General features: G+C 38.5%; 1 protein-coding gene across 2 annotated transcripts in view; it reads left to right on the top strand.

Annotated features, from left to right (window-relative positions):
* Window positions 1-22743, top strand: part of LOC132400696 (kinase D-interacting substrate of 220 kDa-like) — a 95492-nt gene that overhangs the window by 17264 nt on the left and 55485 nt on the right. For both annotated transcript variants that reach the window (XM_059981928.1, XM_059981927.1), the window contains exons 6-13: window positions 714-812; window positions 1245-1343; window positions 3312-3410; window positions 6492-6689; window positions 7625-7723; window positions 9757-9855; window positions 11396-11494; window positions 13838-14015. In XM_059981928.1, the coding sequence (XP_059837911.1) occupies window positions 714-812; window positions 1245-1343; window positions 3312-3410; window positions 6492-6689; window positions 7625-7723; window positions 9757-9855; window positions 11396-11494; window positions 13838-14015 (970 nt within the window). The remainder of the gene's footprint in view (window positions 1-713; window positions 813-1244; window positions 1344-3311; window positions 3411-6491; window positions 6690-7624; window positions 7724-9756; window positions 9856-11395; window positions 11495-13837; window positions 14016-22743) is intronic.

Here is a 22743-nt window from a genome sequence, read left to right as displayed (position 1 = left end):
ATTCAGTGAATCTAGTGTTTTAATCTTGGTTAGCCATTCTGAGGTGATGGTAGGTGGTGATTTGTCCTGATAACTGGCTCTGAAACAGTTATTTGCCTGTTTGCTTCAACTTTATAAATTATGTTGGCAAAAGGAATATAAAAAGAAAATTATGTTTATATTGCAGTCTTAAAATTGAAAATTGATCTTGGGGTAACTTGTGCTAGCTAAATGCACAATGTATAATATTGCTTTGCTTTCAATGTTTGGTTCTGTTTAAGTCAGAGTTTGAATTTCAGAGGTGGAATGAAGAACTGTTGCTTCTGTGTGTAATATTTGTTTTAGCACCTTAGGCTTTGCATAAATTTCTACCCTCGTATTTTTCTGTCAACCCGAACTTAAATATAATGTGTTTTTTGTTTTGGCAAGTTTAACCAGCAGTACTTATTGAAAGAGATGCATAGCTGTTTAATACTCAAAAACAGCATATTATTCAGAAAAAATATATGTAGCTTTAAATTTTGAACCAAACAGATGATTATGGCCATTGTTATAAAAGGTGAGCAGAGGACCAGTGTTTGGATTGAATTTGTTTCATATGCTTCTAATCTTAATAATTAAATGTATATGTGCAAATTTGTTTTCTTCTTGCTGGATGTGTTTTTTAGATGGAGAATAGGAATAGACCTATAAACATTTACAAATTGCTCTGATTTTTACATTATATCTTGTAGGGTGGTTGGACTTCCCTTATGTGGGCAGCATACAAAGGTCATACGGAAATTTCACGACTATTACTTGAGAAAGGTGCAAACCCAAATATTACTGGACAGGTGAGTGATTTTTTTCTGAACAGTGCTGGAGGCAACCACATACATACCTTGATATCAGTTCTCTTTGGTATATTTGACTTGGGCTTCTCCCTGCTATATTACACCTTACGAACTGTGTACCCATAATGGGCATTGGAAAATCAGTGTTTACATGTTATTGATCTAAATGCTGCTATGTATAATCAGTTACAAAACTTTGAGATTTATTACTTTATTTACTGTTGTTCCTAGCCTTGTGATTCTCAATGGCGTTTTTTAAAGTAGTAACTTAGTCATTTTGGTTTTGTCAGTCGCATACAGTTTGAAATGGTATTTTATAGACTTTGGCTATTTTATGTCCTACATTTTGTATACGATAATTTTTTTTGTGTTCTCACATCTCAGCATGTTTCAAAAGCAGTCTTTTAATCTACGTGTTACTTTAATCCACAGTATAGTGTTTACCCTATCATATGGGCAGCTGGACGAGGACATCATGAAATTGTTAAACTTCTACTGCAGCATGGTGCCAAAGTCAACTGTTCTGACAAGGTAAATATGTAATATAGAATTCTTCATATAAGCTTATGCATTGGAGTGTATCAAAAATGTAGTTCTATCAATTTGATCAACAGGAAATCCTATAAGATTTTTGTCTGCATGATTCAAGAGTGACATTTGAGATTTATCGAAATAAACTTGAAAATTACAATCAATTACAAAATTACAGATACCCTTTCCAGCAAGGGGGAAGACTTGATGTTCAAATTAATTCCTCTCTCTAAATGATATGCTAACAATCTGAGTTGTCTGCTTTTTGTATTTCTTATTTTTTGTTTATTTGGAAGGTACATGAATGCAGTTGCAACATTTTTCTTCTGTTTGTTTTACTCTTTGTAAAATGACTTTGTTCTCATCTGGCTTCCTAGCAGAGACTTTTAAAGTGACCTGTTAGCCAGAAACTTAGATCAGTAATATATCCATTTAAAGGAGAAATCGATTTTAGAGGTGCACCCCGGGGAGGGTAAAAGTTAAAGGATGATTTCAGGAACTTAGTTTGTGATATTGACTTATAAGGATAGTGCATGGTCATGAATATTTGTATGAGCGTTCAAATGGTGGGGGGGGGGGGTTGCTCTTGCACTAGCTTTTTTTTAAACCTATGTAAGCTGCTTTTTTCTGGCAGATCCATCATTGTTTGATTTTTCCATTATATGGAATATAAAGCACTGGAGTTGGATCCATTTCAATTTTTTTTTGCTTTTTATCTTAAATTTTATTGTAAAACCCAGCCTGTTTCTGTCTGCCATTCAATACTGGAGTGCTGCAATTTCTAACTTCTAGTAAAAAAGGAGTACAATGCAATAATTAAATTACTCAAAGACATGGGACAAAAATGCAATGTGAGTTTCAACCTTTAAACATATTGATGTTCTACTCCAATATGCACTGGTATATTCTCAAATAGAAATTATTTACAAACTATCAGAAGAAAGAATTCAAGCCCTGTTTTGCACTGTCCCAGAATAATATAGGCTTGGTTGTTATTCTTGATGATTCACAGTCTGAACATTGTCTGCCGCTGAGTAGTAATGTGAGGTTTTGTGTCTCAAGATATGGATTGTGTTTAATTTGTAGACAAGAAGGAAGTAATTCAGTCCATCATGTTGATACTAGTTCTGTGAGAGTGCTGCCATTTATTTATTTTTTCCTGTTTCCTCTTTATTTTTCAATTATTTGCTCAATTATTGTCCTAAATTGCACTACTTGTAACATTTTTATGATCCTTGTGAAAGAAAGTTGATTGTTACTGGGATATTTTCACTTTTTATGAGATGTCTTTTGCTTAGCAATCTGGAATAATTTTGCAATAGCTGAGGTTACTTTTAACTGGAAGAATGAAGAGCAGCTTCCTAAATAAATAGTACAAAGTTTGTAATAAACTTGCATCAAGGTATTAAACAGTTTTTAGTGATAAAATATACTTGGAATTGAAGAATTGTGGTGAAATTTTAGCTTTTTTTTCCCAAAGTAATTTGTTTGATTATTAAATGAAGGGTAAATTATTTTAGGAGGATCTTGATCTAGAATTTTATTTAAAATTTAAGTAGAAAAATAGCAGTTAATAAGTTTTGTTTGTTTATAAAGATGATATAGCATAACTTTATCATTTACAAAGCACTGATTTTCTAAGAACTTATGCCAAAATTGTGTGAAGAATTTAGTAGACTAAGAAAACATAAATTGCTATAACCAATGTATAAATAACAAAAGCAATGATTATCAAAGTGTTTGACTTTTTTTAAAAAAAAATTCAAATGCATGTTTAATTGTTATTTGTCTTTATGTGAATAAGAATTTTATCGTGCCTTCAGGAAGGAATTGCTGTTGGTTCTGAAAATCATTTGGATAGATATTCGTAGATCATGAACAACTTGTTGCTCAATCTGAAATATAAAATCCGTTGAAATAATATTTTTGAGATTTTAGTGTGTTTTCTCAAACGTTTATCTTTCTTAGTATGGGACAACTCCATTAATCTGGGCTGCACGGAAGGGTCATCTCGAGTGTGTGAAACACTTGTTGGAAATGGGTGCGGATGTTGATCAAGAAGGAGCTGTATGTATCTGCAATGGTTTTTGTTTAATGTAAAATGGGATTTTAAACAGGTTTAGTAATTTGAAGTCTAAATAAAGTATGTTAATATTTATAATGCATAGTGAAATGCTGTTGATTTTCCGTTTTAAGATGACGCTGGTGAAGTATAGATCCACAGGGACCTCTGCTGTTTATGATGCATGTAAATGTCTTGGATGAAAATGTAGATGGGTGGGTTAGTAAGTTTGTGAAAGATGCCAAGATTGGTGGAGTTGTGGGCAGGGTAAAAGACTAGCAAAGAATACAGTGAGGTATACACCAGTTGCAGATATGGACAGAGAAATTGGAGATGGGGTTTAACCCAGATTGAGGGTTGCACCTTGGTAGGACAAATGCAAGGAGACGGTACACTAGTGGTCACCAACCTTTTTAAGACCAAGATCCCCTACCTCGGCCTTAGTGAAAGGCAAGGTCCACCCCAGATCGATTAGTTACACGCATGCGCACCGGGGCAGAAAAGACCAGAAGTAAAACCCTGCAACCCAGAAGTAGAAATAATGTATAAACACCAGAGGTACCCACCCTTTTTTTTGCACCGCGGACCTGTTTAATATTGACAATATTGCCAATGGGGGGGGGGGGGGTGGTGTTAAACACGACTGGAATACACTGATACGCGAAGCAGGTTCCTTATGTCCAGTCTATTCTGCAATTTAGTTTTTGTGGCTCTCGGCACTTAGCTTCTGTCCCGCTTGCTCACGTTTTTTCCACTCAAAAAACTCAACTGATTTGTCTTTAAATGCAAGTTGCTTGGACTCAGGGTACTGAAGCAGTTCTGAGGGCTTCATTGCCTCATTAGACAGCCTCCCACCCGCCCGCCGCCAGATGCCTTGGCCAGGTGTGGCTGGTCTTGGGTGGGGTGAGAGGACAAGGTCAGGGAAGGAGGTCCCCGTGCTGGTGCCGCAGCGGTCGCAGTCTGGAGGGAGCGACCGAACAAGTGAGGAGTGCGGCAGGACACGCACCCGTCCCCCCTTGTAGGATCTATTGGCCGACAAAAGTTTGCTTCAATAGATCGCAGTGGGGTAGCTGCTCTGCTACTTACCAAATCCTGATCCAGTCGTCTGCGAATATTTTAGCACCGGCTTCCCCACGAACATTTGGTGTGCTAAACAGGTTTAGAGGCGGCGCCCATCTGTCTGCGCTCCAGGCCAGTAGCAACGGCATTTCCTGCTGGCCGCGTGAGGGCGTCACTGCTTTCAGGAGACTGATGACCTCGTGTGGGTTCAAGTTCAGCAGTGGACGTGACAGGGACTGAGGAAAGGTGCAGCTGACTCGTATCGTTTCCTCATGGCCCGGTGGTTGGGGACCACTGAAGTACACTGTGTAGTGTGGGGGAGCTACATGCATGCACACTGGGCAGAAAGAACGGCACTAAAACCCCACAACCCAGAAACAATCTCTCAACAGTATTTGTGTATTTATTTTTCTTTTTTTTTTGGGATCTGCTGGGAAAGTCAAAGATCGACCAGTCGATCACGATCGACGGGTTGCCAACCACTACGGTACACTTAAAGGCAAGATTGTAAAGTGTTGCAGAGCAGAAAGACTTTGGGATCCACTTTCATAGCTCCTTGAAAGTGGCTACACAGGTCTGTGTAAGGTGGTTAAGAAGGCATATGGAATGCTTGTTTTTATTAGTCTCGGTGTTAAGTTCAAAAGTCAAGAGGTTATGTTGGGATTTTATAAAACTCTGCTGCACTGGAGTATTGCATGTTGTTCTAGTCGCTCCACTGTAGGAAGGATGTTGAGGATTTGGAGTGGGTGCAGAAGAGGATGCTGCCTTGTTTAGAGGGCATTTGCTATCAAGAGAGGCTGGATAAACTTGGGTTCTTTTCTCTGGAGTGCCAGAAGCTGAGGGGAGATCTAATAGAGGTTTATAAGATTGTGAGAGGCATAGATAGAGTAGACAGTAAGTATACTTCCCAGGGTTGAAATGTCTAATACCAGAGGGCATGCATTGAAGGTGAGAGTCGGTAGGTTTAAGGGAGATGTGAGGATTAGGTTTTTTTTACTCCGAGTTGTGGGTGCCTGGAATATGCTGCCTGGTATGGTGGTAGGGGCAAATACATTAGAGGGATTTGAGAGATGTTGGGACAGGCACACAGATGTAAGGAAGATGAAGAGATAAGAACATTGTGTCAGTAGGAGGGATTAGTGTTCAGGTGTTTTTGATTTGCTGCTTAGTTGGTTTGGCACAATATTGTGGGCCAATGGCCTGTTCCTTTGCTGTACTCGTATATGTTCATCACACATTTGTCCTATATATGTGCTATGTAATAGAATTCTTTAGAACCTCAAGAAATTTACTTTGCGGGTTCTTTATTTTTGCAATAGCAGAAGCTTGTGTCGTTGCTCCAAACAATCGAAGAAATAATTTCTTATTAGGGCTAATGTTGCACTAAGCTTTTCACAATTGAATAAACTACCTTTCTATGTTAAATTAATAGTTTTTGTTTAGGGATTGTATTACCTTTCAAGCTTCTGCCTTCTCTAAAGTTCAAAGGTAAAACAAATTCCCTACCTGTTTTTGCCTTTTTTTTAATTTGTGGAACTTTCAAAGCTAACAGCAAGTTGTTTCTTCATTTATTTGTTAACCTTTTAATCTTTTTTAAATATTATCTTATTGTCTTTTGCAAATAAATAAAACTCAATTTGGTCACTTGCTGTGCAAGGAGTTAGATAACTTCCTGATTCACTCTATCAAAATGTGTTGCTTCACCTTTGTAGAATTTTGTTTGTCAATATTTACAGATTTTTGGGACTGTATTATGTCCATCTATACGACGTACATTCTCCTTGTACCCCAAACTCTCCAGAAGTTCATTGTAATGTACAAATATATCTGTTCCATTTTTCTTTTCTCGCTTCACTAATGCTCTTCATTCCCTACATATACTGAGTTTAAAACCTAAATTAATATATATTAGCTATCTCCTCATTAGGGGAATATGAGATTGTAGACAAACTAAAGTTAATAATATTAGAAAAGTATTATTTACGCTTTTTTAAAATTAAACTTTCTTTGCCCATGCCTTTTTGTAGAACTCCATGACAGCTTTAATTGTGGCTGTTAAAGGCGGCTACACCGAAGAAGTGAAAGAATTGTTAAAGCGCAACCCAAATGTCAATTTGACTGATAAAGATGGAAATACAGCTTTGATGATTGCTGCAAAGGAAGGTCACATTGAGATTGTTCAGGATCTGTTAGATGCCGGTACTTATGTCAACATCCCTGACAGGGTTTGTACATTTTTCTTTCTTTTGCAGTGGTATGTTTTAAGAAAATTTTAATTGAAGCTAACCACATCAGTATAAATTTTCTTTTTGGTGTTATAATCTTGGGGAAAAAATGAGAATTTTGCAACTTTAAGCTTCCAGCTGCTTGTAACTAGTAATGTATTATTTGTATACTAGTTGAAATATAACATTTGTTTATGATTTTAATTATAGTTTGATAACAGGATTTTTTATTGTTATTGGAGCTTTCTGTTAAGAGGTATTGCAATCTTAAGTTCATCTTAGACTGTCTTTATTTCCTTCTCATTTTTTAAAATTTTCTGTTCACACTGTCCCTTACCAAACTAACTGCCTGGGCATTTGTATCTTTTATAGTTGCCCCCTCCCAGCACCAACACCCCCCACCCCTTACATGAGTGTGCACAAGTGTAACCATCAAGATTCATAGAGAAATATAGGTGCTTTGGCCTATCAGCCACAAAGCACCCATTTACAATAATTCGAAATTATTTCCATTTTGTTCTATCCTGCATTCACATCAGCTCTTCCCAGAATATACTATACATTCATCTACAAATTTGGAGCAACTTACTGTGGCCAATTAATCTGCCAACCTGCATATTCTTGGCACATGGGAGAAAGAAACCCATGTGGTCACAGAGAGAATGTGCAAACTCCACACAGAGACACCGAGGTCAGGATTGAATCTGGGTCAGTGGAGCTGGGAGGAAGCAGCTCTGGGAGCAATTTCATTATGAACCATCACCATGGTTTGGGGTTTAACTAATTTTTTTTTGCCTGCCAAAGGCTTAAACTGACTTAAGTTTGACCTCTTACAATGGAATTCAATTGCTATGTTCAGTTCTGCTTTTATATTCTAATTCTTATTGATGTGAAATTGTATGTGGGTGAATTCTCCATAAACATTTTTTTTCCAGAGTGGTGATACCGTACTAATTGGTGCCGTTAAAGGGGGCCATGTAGAGATTGTGAGGGCTCTGCTGCAGAAGTACGCTGACATTGATATAAAAGGAACGGTAAGTCGAAACATACCTGTAGGTTGTGATAATTAATTTCAATAATGGTAGAGCAGACAGGTTTTACACAAAATTGGAGATCATGACTGTAAACTGATCACATGCTTTCTGCAACAGCATTGATTCTCTACTCATGGAGAAGGATATTCTGTACAAGGCAATGGGTCAGAGTTATGGAATGTGAACAAAGAAAATATTCTAGATTTTCATCTGCCAATTACTGACTAGAAATTATTTCTACAGTGAATTATCTTGAAGAAATGTACTGTAATACAGCACAGAAATAGGCCCTTTGACCCAGCTAGTCCATGCCTACTAAGATTCCCATCTAAACATTTTCACGTTTGCCCCATATCCGTCTAAGATATCTCATGTACCTAACAAAGTGGCCAGTGAGTGTAGTTTCATGGTCTTCTGGCTGCTATAGCTCATCCACTTCAGGGCTCGATGTGTTGTGTAGTCAGAGATACTCTTCATATGCTTTTTTATTTGAGTCATTGTCACTTTGAATCAGTCTGGCCATTCTCCTCTGACTTCTCTCATTAACAAGGCATTTTTGCTGACTGGACCAGTTGTTTTTTGATCCTCGCAGTATTCTCTAGACTTTACAGACATTTGTGAGTGAAAATCCCAGGAGATCAGCACTTTCTAAGATACTTAAAATCTGCCAAATGGCCTACCTCTGGTCCTATGTCTTATAGGAGGTAAAAAGGGATTCAATCATGATTGAATGGCGCAGTAGACTTGATGGGCCAAAAGGCCTAATTTTGGTCCTATGTCTTGTCTTGTGGTCTTAAACCACCCCATATGGCACCAACAATCATTCAAATGTTAAAGTCACTTAGATCATCATATTTCTTCCCCCATTATGATGTTTGGTCTGAACAGCAACTGAATCTTTTGGCCATGCCATTGAGTTGCTGCCATATAATTGGCTGATTAGATATTTGCATTACCAAGCAGGTGTTCAGGTATACTTAATAAAGTGGCCACTGAGTGTATGTTTAGTTTTCTGAAAGATTTTGTCTTGGCTTGTACCAAAAGAATAGGTACTAGAAGATATTGAAGTAATTTCCTAGTTCAATTTTGAATGGATGCTTTAAGGTGCAATATAAACTAGAATTGTGAGATGGAGCCTGTACTAGGGTATAGCATTTCAGGTTAGTGAAAGGGATTTCAAACTGGAGTCATCATACAACAAAGAGTCTGAGCATGTATTGGCCATCAAGCATCCATTTACGTTCATCCTATGTCGATCTTAATTTTTCCCCTGCATTTTGTTAACTTCACTAAAATTTTACCACTCACTACACTGTGGCAAATTAATGTACCGACGTGCCTGTCTTTAGGATGTGAAAGTAAACTGGAATATCTGGAGGATATTCCAATGACAACATCAAAGGTCAGGATTGGTTCTGGATCATGGAAGCTGAGGTAGCAGCTGAACTAGCTACACTACTGCATAAACACATTTTAAAATAATTATCTGTATTCAACTTTGTTGATTCAGGGAAATCAATGTTTGTTAGAATGCTGGAGGAAAACGTGCAATTTTTATTATTTCCTTAGTTCCTGCCTCAAAATCAATGATATTTGAATCACAGCTACAGCCTTAATGTTTTTAAGGTATTTAATGGCAATAAAGGAGTAAACAAGGCACTTATTACCACTTCGTAACAATAGATTTTATCTGAAAAGTAATTAATGTTAAGGGAAAAAAGTGCTCAAATGGAACACAAGTTCTTCACAATGTTGCAATAATGACCAAATAACATTTTCCAGTAATGACTGGAAAATTCTGACAACAGATAGAATTAGACAATTCACTTTTGAGTGTTATAGAATGATGGATAAATATTCTTTGCTGTAAAGTCAGCCTCTGAGCTAATTTTGACATAGATTTGAATTTTGATTTGCATGGTCCAAAGAAAGTGGAAGCCCTTCTTATGACCCCACTTTCAACAAAGTAAATATTGAGTGATACTGAATTTTAATTAAACTTTTGTTATCATTTCTTCTCACAATGTGTTTAGGATAATAAAACAGCTCTGTACTGGGCTGTAGAGAAAGGAAATGCAACCATAGTAAGAGATATTCTTCAGTGCAACCCTGACACAGAAATCTACATTAAGGTATGACTAATTATTTACCAGAATTGTTACAGTATTAAATAATTTTGATATTTCGGCATTTTTTTTCTTTCAACCTATTCCAAGAAGGAATAGTTCAATTTGCATACATCTTGTCCTGTCTGATGTAGTAAATTTTATTGTGCAATGGATCTTTTTCCCCAATTTGCAGTTCTAACTTGAATGATGACTTGAATGGTATTAGCAAATTTGAGATGCTTGTTTTTGCTTCCCACTTGTGAGACCTTTATTTGTGAGGCTATGTCATTTCTGGTATTAGTCAATTTATTTTTAGGCTTTGATTAACAGATTTTACTTAATGTATATTTACTAATTTGTATAAAAATCATTGCAGTGAGAAATTATTTTGTGAATTATGAACCAGCACTTGTTGCTGGCCAACTTAAGCTGCTGTATAAACAGTTTCATAAAAATGATACTTAATATTGTCTTAGTGAAGTTATTACATTTGCTCATTTATTCTTCATTGAATAACTGACAAGAAATTAAATGACTCATTCTTAAAAGGCAGTGTGCTCCTTTTCCCTCAATGTGATACTGTCTGTAGCTTCCAAACAATCTCTTGTCCAAAAAAAAAGGGTTTGGACTTGCTATGCCGAATTTGCCCATTGTTCTGTAATAATTCAATATTTTTTCAATTTCTTAATTTCTCCTGGCACATTTCATATGCCACTGAATTTATTCTTGCCTACTTCTCCTTTCTACTTCGTACAGCTGTTGTTTATTTCTCAATCCATAAAACTGGATAAAGAGATGTTCTATTTATTTTGTTTACTTCCTCAGAGCTCAGGATTCTTCAATGTACTCTTATAATTTGCAATTCTAATAACACTTTCAGAAATTTAAATATGCATGGAAAACATAATTGACTGGATATATCACAAGATCTGCTGTGTTATTTCATTTGGGTTTGACCGATCTCTTTCTGCTGGTAAAATACTCCATTCTGTGCCATCTTTGATTGTACTGAATTTTTTTAAAAACAACTTATTTAGTTGTTAATAATACTAATTCTGATTCCCTGTCATTTTGATGTTACGTTACACTCAAACCACAGGATAACATATAAGGAAATTGAACAAATGCCTTGCTGCCTTACAGGAATGTCCCATAAATTATGAGAAGTGTAAAGGAAGCTTTACTTGTGCTTAGCTTGTATAATCCCTAGCCTGGTTAGCTCTGGGTATATTAACTGGAATCTTTTATTTTCTTAATATCTCTAAATGATATTTGTCATCGCCATTTTGTTATTTGAATTTTGTCATCTCTAGTATGTGATATTTTGTATTACAATCTTTGTAAATTAAATCTTTAAACTGGAGTTCAATTAGTCTATTATTTCAGTTTTTGATCTCGTAATTGGTGGTTGCTGGGAAGTTACTTAGAATAAGATCCTTGACAATTGCCATAAAAACTTGCTTTATGGCCATATTCTCAACAAATAGAGTGGCGTTATTTGTTAGGTTATAGAATTCTTCTGGTACTGAACTTAAAATTAACGGGTTATTTGCTTCACTTTCAGGACGGTGAAACACCGCTCATTAAAGCAACTAAAATGCGAAATATTGAAATAGTTGAACTTTTATTGGACAAGGGTGCTAAAGTTTCTGCAGTAGATAAGGTAACAATTGTTCTCTGCAATTGATAAGTAAAATTAATACTGTACCGTATAGCCTACATTATAACAAGGAACTACTTTGTTGTTGTAACACATCATTGCATGAGCTATTAGGTGCATATGGATCTGTATATGTGTGTGTTGAAGTTTGGACTCTACCAGTAAAGAACCATCAAATTTAGTTCCCATCTCCAGTGTTGTTATTAATAATATAGTTGTGTTAACAGGCCACATGCACAACAAATTGGCGACGAGAATTATGAGCCTACATCTTATCAGAACGCTGTGTCTTAGTTAATAACGACACTTGGAGGAGATGGGAGATGAAAAGGAGTGACATGTGCACCTAGATGGAGTGCACTTGTTGCGCTAGCAAAAAGGCCACGTGAGTCAAGTGAAACGTGTAAAGTGTTTGACATCACGGTAAAGGGATGACCAGTGCATGGTAACACACTGCTTACAGTCTTCTCAGCGAGGAAAGAGCAGTTGTTAGTGTGTCAGGGAACACTAATGTGTGGTTCACTAACTGTGGATCCTCCCAAGCTACGCACCAGAGTGCTGGAGGAACTACATAAGGGGCACCTAGGTACTGTGAAGATGAAAAGTCTTGCCCGTGCCTATGTGTGGTGGCCAGAAATCAATAAACAAATTGAGGACTTGACCAAGAACTGCTCTGGATGTCAAAAGATCCAGAACACACCACCACAAGCCCCTCTCCATCTATGGGAGTGGCCCTCATCACTATGACGAATGCACATCTACTTTGCTGGACTATTCATGGACTCTATCTTCTTAATCGCCATCAATGCACATTCCAAATGGCCAGAGGTCATCAAAATGAAGACCGCCACAATGGAAAAGACCATTACAGTTCTGAGGGCCATGTTCGCCAGGAATGGCATACCAGAATAAATCTGCACAGACAATGGACAACAATTTGTCTCTGAAGACTTCCAAAGTTTTGTGAAGAACATGGAATCAAGCACTTCCAAATGAAATTTCATTCCAAAGGAAATGAACGCTGCCTTGTATTTAATTGTGTTTTATTATTTATGTAACCTAGCTGCATTTGCTGTTCTTAACTTAATTTTTTTTCTAAAATTAAATCCCAAAAATAGAATTTTTTTTACATTGTTTCATTTTTATAATCAGGTAGGTGAATTAATTCATAGTAGAATGTTATCTTTGAATTTTATTATGAATGAGACAACTATATAAAACACTTAAAAAGGATTTAGATCAAACCTTGCAGACACTCAAGCAAAGTGTGATTGCAGATTTTCCATAAATGGGTACAGAACAGAGATTGGGTAGAAAAATAGGGCCCTGAACCTGTCAAGATTTTGAGTGTGCTTGAGTATTATTTGGGAAAGAATAGGAAAGTTCAGTTGGCAGTATATGGAGATTTCCTAAATGAATGGGGACAGATTACTGCTGCTTTGATGCTTTGTTTGAGAGAGTTAATTGTGATTGATACACAGTATATACTAGTAATTCAATCTCTATTAAGACCAGCAAGTCCTCATGGAAGTGGCAGTTTCTCTGCAGCAGCAAAGAAATTTGTCAGGCTTCTCATTCAGTCTTAATGTAGCCTATTAGTCATTCCCTTTGGGGTTATTTGAGGAAAATATTATTTAAAGATCAATTCCTCAGACCTTGCACAAAACTCATGCGTTGCCAGGAAGTGGAGATTCCTGCTCTCCTGACTTGCTTACAAGATTTTTAAAGTAAATCCATATCAATTAGAGAAGAATTTTGAAATCATCTGCATATAACTTTTGCATGACTGGCATTGAACTTCTATTTAGTGAGAACTGAGTAGCCTCACAGCTCAAGGACCCTGTGCTAAACCCTGACCTTAGGTACTGTCTATGTAGAAAGTGTACATTCTTGCTGTGACTAGATTAGTTTTCTCTGGTTTCCTCACACATCCCAGCGACATGCTTATAGATTAATTTTCCACTGTGAAGTACCCCTTATTATCAAAAAAAGAGTGGATGGATGTGTGTGTGTGATGATGATTTTCAAAAGATGCAAAAGAATGGGTCTTGTGGTATTGCTCCACATTTTTCAAGAGAGTTGGAAATTCAAACCAGGTGAGTTTAAAAGGGAGTGGTAAAAGATCATGGTGAGTTTCCAATTTTAAGTTTCAGTTTGTGCTGCACTTACAGTCCACACTTCTGGCTTTTGTTCTGGAACAACAAGGGTGCCAGATGCCAAACCATCAGGATTTTCAACCAATTGAATACTGGATTATTTGAGTTATTGTATTTTGAATGTCTTTAATGCAGCCTTCTTTAAATGAAAACATATGATTAGAAAAAGATTTATCATCAATGCTTTCAGAAAGGGGACACTCCACTTCATATAGCAATCCGTGGACGAAGCAGGAAATTGGCTGAATTGCTCTTGAGAAATCCTAAAGATGGACGTCTTCTATATCGACCTAACAAGGCAGGCGAAACACCATACAACATAGATTGCAGCCATCAGAAAAGCATTTTGACCCAGATATTTGGAGCAAGTAAGAACATTTCTTGTGTGTATATATAGTTATTAAATTAATATGTCACATGTACAGTACCAATGTAAAGCACTTGCCTTCATACCATTCTTACAGATCATTTCATTACAATAATGCATTGAGATAGCCCAGGTAAAAGAATAACAGTATGTAGAATGAAATGTTGTAGTTACAGAAAAAGTAGGGTGAAAGGCTGTAACAAGATAGATTGAGGTCAAGAGTCCGTTTTAACATGTTAGGGAATTGATCAGGAGTGTTGCCACAGTAGGATAGAAACTGTCCTTGAGCCTAGTGGTATGTGCTTCCAAGCTTTTGTACTTTCTGCCCAGTGAGATGGGAAAAGGGAGAATGCTTGGGTAGGGTGCAGTCTTTAAATACGTTAACTGTACATAGAGGGGAAGTTCATTTCTGTGATGTGCTGAGCTGTAACCGTAACTTTCTGTAGTTACTTGCAGTTGCCATACCAAACTTTGATAAATCCAGATAGAATGTTTCCTATGGTGTGTTGATAAAAATTGATGAGGGTTAAAGGAGATGTGCCAAATTTCTTTATAGTTTCATGAGGACACAAAAACACTGAATTCTCTTGGCTGTGGCATCTTGTGGTAATATATGTGTATGTAGGAAAAATGTCAGAGTTGGGTAATTAAAATTATATGGCTTCTCTAATGGTATTGGCCTGTTAGAGCTCTTTGCTGTACGGATAAAATTGGTCAGTGCTATGTAAGGCATCTGAAACACAATTCTACAAAATTATTTGGTTTAGTTAAGGTCATGTAGAAGGAAAAGAAGCAGTTCCTCTTCCTGATTGCTATTAAAGGGAGTTTATTCCTTTATTATTAAATAATAAAAAGACGAGTCAAGAAAGACACAGAAAGGCGTCCGCTCCTGCTCCAACAGGCGGTGCTCCTTGCCCCACCTGCGACCATATCTGCGCTTCGGACTTCGGCCTCAGAAGTCATATTCGTGCCCACAGACATTGATTGCGCAACACATGCATCTTCCTCAGACTTCAAGAGACTACTACTACTTCTATTAAATATACTCTCTCTGGTCATGGCTTATCAACAATTCTAAAAAGTTACATTTTATGATGCAGACATTGGGTGGTACCATTATACCTGCAACAGTCTGTGGATTAAAGGAGAAGGAAAAACAGACAGGGGCTACGCCTTTTGAGGATATTTCCTTACTTTAGGTGCATTCTGAGAATCTACCCAATCTAATGAGGTATGGAAGCTTGAAGGGTTAACTTGGCTGTTCATGTTGTAAGTGTTCACGGAGATGAGGCTGCCAGAATATATTGGTAAGCTTGACCTTTGAATTTGACATATTCTGGTTAGTTCTCCATGGATTTAGCTCCCTGTAAATTAGACCACCAATTTGGGTAACTGTAGGTGACCTAAACACAACTACAAGTAAGCTCAGAGTTTGCTAGGCTTTGCAGAATGCCTTTGTCTGTTTTGTTTATCTCAGATCAGATCAATGTGGTGAAAAATATCAATTTTCTGTTGTTCCATTAATCCATAACAATTTGTTTATGGATTGACAGATTAAGCCTGAAGTAAAAATGCCATTGTTTTATTTAGCTAGTCAGCATACCTGCAGTCAAACTAGCATCAATATTGGTTACAGTGGGAAGTGCAAAAATAAAAGAATGCATCTGTAAAATTGAATATATTGTAGTTTCCTCATTTCAAGACTATCATGATTCTGATCTTAATATCAAAAGTCTCTTCTGGCAGATGGGGCTCATCAGCCATGGTTAGCAGCTCATTTAGGAGAAGGAAAACTCTGATCTTAAAACTCCTCTGCTTTGTAGCTACAGCCATTCATGGGGAATGCTTTGGGAGTAAACCCCGGCGGGGGGGGGGGGGGGGCGGTGGAGGGAATCTCAAGCTGGAGTCGCATTGTAACTCCATTGAGTTAAATGCTGATGGGCAGTTCCTGCGACGGTGCTGATGCCAAACTGTATCAGTTTCTGCAGTTCCTTTAGACTTAGCAGCTGCATGGAGAGCTTCCTGCTTAATTGAGCAACAGCTTGCTTTGCATATGGTAACACCTTGGCTTTCATATCACAGACAGCTAAGATGCAATATCCATGGTTGGTTGACTCCGGCAAATGGAGGGCCTCATTGGTGACAAGAAATGGATAAATCTCAGTTGGTAATATCTAAATTAAATTTAATAAGTATTATAGTCCCTATGATCATTGACATTTTGAATCTTTTAAAACAACATCCAAGGTTAAAGTTATCTTGGACTGTGCCATGCTTTAGAAACAGAACCACTGTTCACCACTCTTCATCAGTCACCTTTGTTACCTTCTCCGAACTCAATCACGTTAATAAGATATGGCATGCCCCACACAAAACAATGCTGATTATCCCTAATTTTTGCCAAGGTTTTCCAAAAGCTGGGAAGTGTTATCTCTGTAAGAATCCTCGCCAATAGCTGCTTTGCCACTGACATAGACTCACTTGTCAATGGTTTCCAGGACCTTCTCTATTTTATTGTCTTTTGAATTATGGACTAGCTACATGACAGTTTTTGGACCTTGCCTATTGCTAGAGAGGGCAGGAAAATTTTGGTCAAGGCCTCAACAATCTCATCTCTTGCTTTTCGCAATACCTTGGATATTCCCATCCATTTAATGTTCTTTAAGAGATGCAATACTACTTTGTTTATCTCAAAATGTGTTACCATATTAGCATGCTCCATACTGACCTTGCTATCCTTCACACCATTCTCCTTAGAAGATATAGTCTGGAGCCTTTTCTCTCCACGACACTAGGGCTGTGAGACTGCCCCTGGCTGCTGTGCTTCATGTCTGCGAGCTTTGCAGCAATTTGCCCCACTAATATGATAAACTGAATACAGGCAGTCCCTGAGTTACGAAAATCCAACTTATGAACAACTCGTACTTACGAACGGAGAGAGAAGAACTCCGTCCGCCATTTTAAGTCTTTGTCATTAACACTGTTGAGTGTGTAACTTTATATTTGGCTTAAGTATTTCTTAGCAAGATTCACCCTGAACCCCCTTTTCCAGTCAGCACTGCCCCTACTTGTCCTAATTAATCTGGCTCAGTGTGGGTTGAATTTAGGACCCAGGGGAGCAGAGAACTTGCTGCCTGCGGCTGCTGCTGAATCTGCAGTTTTCTGTTCCCTTGACGGAAAACGATCGCGATTGAAAAAGTGGAAATAATAAAGTGATCGGAAAGAGCTGAAACGCCATCAGTCATTGGAAAAGCGTTAGGCAGCAGTCGGTCAATGATCGGAACAATTTTAAAGGATAACAGATAAAGTGAGAATGGAGCATGTGAAAGGCCCTGCCCTGATGAAAGCTACAATTATTACTAAGCAATGTAGTGGTTTATTTATTGAAATACATATGTTTCTTAAGTGTTTTATATGCATAGAAAGGTAATATATACTCTATATACTAAGGAAAAACGTTTGACTGACGCTGAATAATACCAGATGTACCTGTTCTGACTTAAGTGCAAATCCGACTTAAAGACGGACTCAGGAACGGAACTCATCTGTAACATGGGACAGCCTTTTTCTGAGGCTTTGGGCCTACTCCAGGCTGCGCCAGGGATTTGGATCGAGGGACTTAATTTGGTTGAAATGCTGCTGTTGCTTGCTTCTATTATTTATATATTGTGCTATTTTATTCTCTTTCTCTGTGGACACTGGGGGATTGGTCTTTTTTTAAATGGGGTAAGCAAACAAATCTCAAGATTGTATAATTTGTACACTCTTTGATAATAAATGCACTTTGAGACTTGAAACTTTGAAATATCAATGCAAAGTACCTTGCCCACATCCTCATTTTCAAGCACATGTTCTCTCGTTTATCCTTGAGTGCCCTACCTCTCCCTAGTTATTGTCTTCAGCTTTGTGTGTATAGAATGCCTTGGGATTTTCATTCATCCTATTTGTTGAGGACTTTCCATGGCCCTCTAAGGCTTTCCTAATTCCCATCTTGAGTTCTTTTCTAGCTTCTTTATAACCCTCAAGGACTCCATGTGATTTTAACTTCCTAAACCTTGTGCATTCTTTTCTTTCTTGACTAAGAACACCATCTCTGTCATCATCCAAGGTTCCCTTGTCCTTCTTACTAGAACATAGTACCTGTTCTATACTCTGCACAGTTGGTCTTTAAGTACCCTCCACATTTCAGATGCAGATTTGGACAAAAACAGCTGTTCCCTATTAACTCTCCCTAGTTCCTGTCTAACACTTTTGCAATGTACCTTGCTCCTATTTAACACTCTCCCACAATGTCTATGCTTAACTATACTCAGCTTCAAATTTAAGGAGTGTCTACAGGTTCTCTCTCTGTTAGTCAATTGGCCAGGCTCTTTCCCAACAAAGGGTCAAGTATGGCTACTACGGTCAGTGAACTATCTACATACTAATTCTTGGATGCACAAAACAAATTCTGCTCCATCTGGATCTCTAGCAGTAAGGAAGACCCAGTCTGCATTAGGAATGTTGAATTATCTGCAGTAACAATCCTGTTGCTTTTAGACGTTTCTCTAATAATTCTGCATTTCTGTACCTCAAGTGACCTGGTGGCTGTTGTGGATGGGGTGTCCATAGTAATATCCTAACAGAGTGAGCACTTTTTTTGAGTTGTACTCGTATATAGATCCATATGTTGATGAATAGCCATTGTGTCCCCTCTGAATGAAGTTGTGATATTTTACCCCCTCCCCTTCCCCCTTCTTTCATTCCCACTCTGGCTCCCCTCTTACCTATCCTCATCTATACTTATCATCTCCCCCTGGTGTCCCCCCTCCTATTTCTCCCATGATCCATTCTCCTCTCCTATTAGATTCCCTCCTCTCAAGTACTTACCTTTTCCACCTATTACCTCCCTGCTTCATCCCCCCTGCCCTATGCACCTGGCTTTACCTATCATTTTCTATTTGTACTCCTCCCCACCTCCTTATTCCGGATTCTTTCCTGTTCCTTTCTAGTTCTGATGAAGGTTCTTGGCCTGTCGTCCATTTGTTCACTTTTATTGATGATTCCTGACCTGTTGAGTTCTTCCAGCATTTTGTGTGTGTTGTTGCTCTGGATTTCCAGCATCTGCAGAATCTCTTGTGTTTATGATTTACTTCCCTCTCTACCTTTTGAAAAACCTCAAAACCCTAAAACATTAAGCATTTTGAGTGGTAAGACTGGAATCAGAGCAAAATATAAAACAAACTTTTCTCAAAATCACAAACAAGAGAAAATCTGCAGATGCTGCAAATCCAAGCAACACACACACTTTGCTGGAGGAACTCAACAGGCCAGGCAGCACCTATGGGGAAAAATAGTACAGTCAGTGTTTTGGGCCAAAGCCCTTCGGCAGGACTGAGGGGAATAAAAAAGAAGATACGAGTAGATTTAAAAGGTAGGGGACGGGTGAGAGAAACACAAGGTGATGGGTGAAACTGTGATGGGGAGGGATGAAGTGAAGAGCTGCGAATCTGATTGGTGAAAGAGATACAGGCTGGAGAAGGGGGAGTCCAATAGGAGAGAACAGAAGGCCATGGAACAAAGAAGAGGGGAGAGGAGCAGCAGAACTTGGTGATGGGCAGGCAAAGAGATGAGGTGAGAGAGGGAAAGGGGGATGGCCCATTACTGGAAGTTCAAGAAATCGATGTTCATGCCATCAGGTTGGAGGCTACCCAGATGGAATATAGGGTGTTGTTCCTCCAATAGTGTGGCCTTATCACAACAGTAGAAGAGGTCATGGATTGACATATGGGAATGAGAAGTGGAATTAAAATGGGTGGCTGCTGGGAGGTCCCGCTGCTTCTGGCAGACGGCGCGTAGGTGCTTGGCGAAACAGACTCCCAATCTATGTCGAGTCTCACTGATATACAGGAGGCCGCACCAGGAGCACCGGACACAGTATATGACCCTAACAGACTCACAGGTGAAGTGTCGCCTCACCTGGAAGGACTGTTTGGATCCCTGAATAGTAGTGTAGAGGCAGTTGTAGCACTTGTTCTGCTTGCAAAGGTAAGTGCCAGGAGGGAGATCAGTGTGGAGGGACGAATGGACAAGGGAGTTGCATAGGGAGTGATCCCTGCAGAAAGTGGGGGGGGGGGGAGGGAAAGGTGTGCTTGGTGGTGGGATTCAGTGAGAGATGGTGGAAGTTCCAGAGAATTATGTGTTGGATGTGGAGGCTGGTGGGGTGGTAGGTGAGGACAATAGGAAAGTCCCTTTCTTTGAAAAAAGAGGACATCCCCTTCATCCTAGAATGAAGAGCCTCATCATGAGAGCACACGTGGCAGAAAAGGAGGAATTCTGAGAAGGGGATGACATTTCTACAAGTAACAGGGTGGGAAGAGGTATAGTCCAGGCAACTGAGAGTCTGTGGGTTTATAATAGAAATCAGTAGATAAACTGTCTCCAGAGATAGACAGTGAGATCAAGAAAAGGGAGGAAGTTGTTGGAAATGGATCAGGTAAATTTGAGGGCAGGGTGGAAGTTGGAGGCAAAGTTGATGAAGTCGATGAACTTGGCATGGGTGTAAGAAGCATTACCAATGCAGTCATCGGTGTAGCGTAGGAAAAGTGGGGCGGCAGACACCATTGTAGGCTTGAAACAAGGCTGTTCCATGTAGCTGATAAAAAGGCGGGCATAGCTGGGACTCATGCAAGTGCCCATGGCTACACCTTTTGTTTGAAAGAAAGAGGAGCCAAAGGAGAAATTATTAAGAGTGCAGACAAGTTCCACTAGACAGGGAAGAGTGGTGGTGGAAGGGAACTGGTTGGGTCTGGTGTCCAAAAAGAAGCGGAGTGCTTTTAGGCCTTCCTAGCAGGGTATGAAGGTGAAGGGACTGGACATCCATATTGAAAATATGATAGGGGCCAGGGAACTTGAAATCATTTTTTAAAAATCTAGAACATGTGGAGTGTCACAGATGTAGGTAGGAAGGGACTGTACTTGGAGGGGGATAAGACAGAGTCGAGGTTTGCAGTTATGAGTTTAGTGGGGAAGGAGCAAGCTGAAACAATGGGTCTACTTGATCAAGCAAATTTGTGGATCTTGTGTAGGAGGTACAGTAGAAACAGGATGTGTGGGGTGTGGTAACTATGAGGTTGGTGGCTGTGGATGGGAGATCCCCAGAGCTAATGAGGTCAGTGATGGTGTGGGAGGCAGTGGCCTGGTGTTCCTTCATCTCAAAATCAGCTCTGTTACTTACTAACAGTGAATAAAGCATTGAGAATGCAATAGTTATCTGTATAACCCCCGTCTCTCCATTGTGTCCATAGAGTTGCATATTATGAATTAAAATGGTTTCTTCCTTATTGACATTTCTAAATGCTTCTGGTATTTCAGCATTTTGTACATTTATCAGTTTATTGTAGTTTCATTTCCATTCAAATAAATGAACGGGTTTAATGCTTTTGTTGTTATATGCAGTATTAACCCAAAATGGCAGAAACATGGAAGAAAAATTCTTAAAGCTAGCTTATTGCAAATTCTCTATTCCCATCCCCCTGAAATTGTAATTCCCTTTTAAGTGCATAATAGAAATGCATTTGAGAGTGCAGTTAAATATACTTATATCTTTAGTGTATAATTTTTCATTGGCTTTGTATTTTAAAAATTCTTTTGGTTTTATAATTTTCAGCAAATAAACAGAGTACTGCAAGATCACTAACCAGGTCAGAACAGGAAGATTAAACAGAATAAATAAACAACAGAGCTATGAAATGTTTTTTATGTTCCCCCCTCCCAACAAAAAAAAAGTACAGGCAATGAAGCATGTAGTTCTGAATGTATAATAAAGAGAATTAATCAAATCTCCCAGTTGAGTGATTTGTTATTAGTTATGCAAGATATCTAAGAAAACAGGGTGGTCTGTCAAACATTCACTTAAACCAGTCAGAGAAAGAAGAAAAGAGGGTGGACAGCAGTAGCCGTAACAGAAAGGGGAATGAGAAACTGATGATTTTACTTGCAGTAGTAAAAACTGCAGTAGGCACCAGCTACTCTTCCAACCCAAAAAACATTTTGTATGTATTTGTACAATTATACATTTACAAAAATTTGCCAACAACACTGGGGCTTTGTCTTGATTTGGCTAGAACAAAATTTTCATTGATGACCTGCACTTTTATAAGGGCAACTGGTTCCAGAACACATTAAAGCCATTGAGTAGGTGTGAATTCCAGAGATGCCTTTGACATTAACACTACATCCACACTAAACTGGATAAATCCTTAACCAAAGCTTTTTCTCTTTGTTTTGACCCTCCATCCACACTGAAATGGCATTTTCCTCCAACAAAAACAGAGCTTTTCTAAAACGCCCTCCAGAGTGCATAATTTGAAAATGCCAATTGGGCGGAGTAGTGTGGATGAGGGAACCAGAGATTTTTAAAAATGCTGTCGTGATGCGCCGGAACAGATGATGGCAGCAGTGCGGCATTTCATTGTTTTCTTGAACGCAACCCCCCCCCCCATGCAGAAGAAGCCAGAAGAATTAGAAATGTACTCACCAAATACTTTGACCCATAACTTACTGAATAAATAAATATACTCACTTTGCCCTGTTTTCTGTCCTTGCTTGTATGAAGGTGGTCTGCCTATTTATGCAAGTACTTCTCTGACAACAGATGTGTAACAGCCTAACGTAACATTGTATGGAAATACAAGATTACACTGATGCAGGCATGTTTTATACATTTAACAAGGTGCTTTGTTAATGCA

This window comes from Hypanus sabinus, chromosome 10, assembly GCF_030144855.1.
Source record: "Hypanus sabinus isolate sHypSab1 chromosome 10, sHypSab1.hap1, whole genome shotgun sequence".
In the NCBI taxonomy this organism is placed as follows: domain Eukaryota; kingdom Metazoa; phylum Chordata; class Chondrichthyes; order Myliobatiformes; family Dasyatidae; genus Hypanus; species Hypanus sabinus.
Note: the sequence above shows the minus strand (reverse complement) of the source record. Positions and strands in the feature narration are given on the sequence as shown.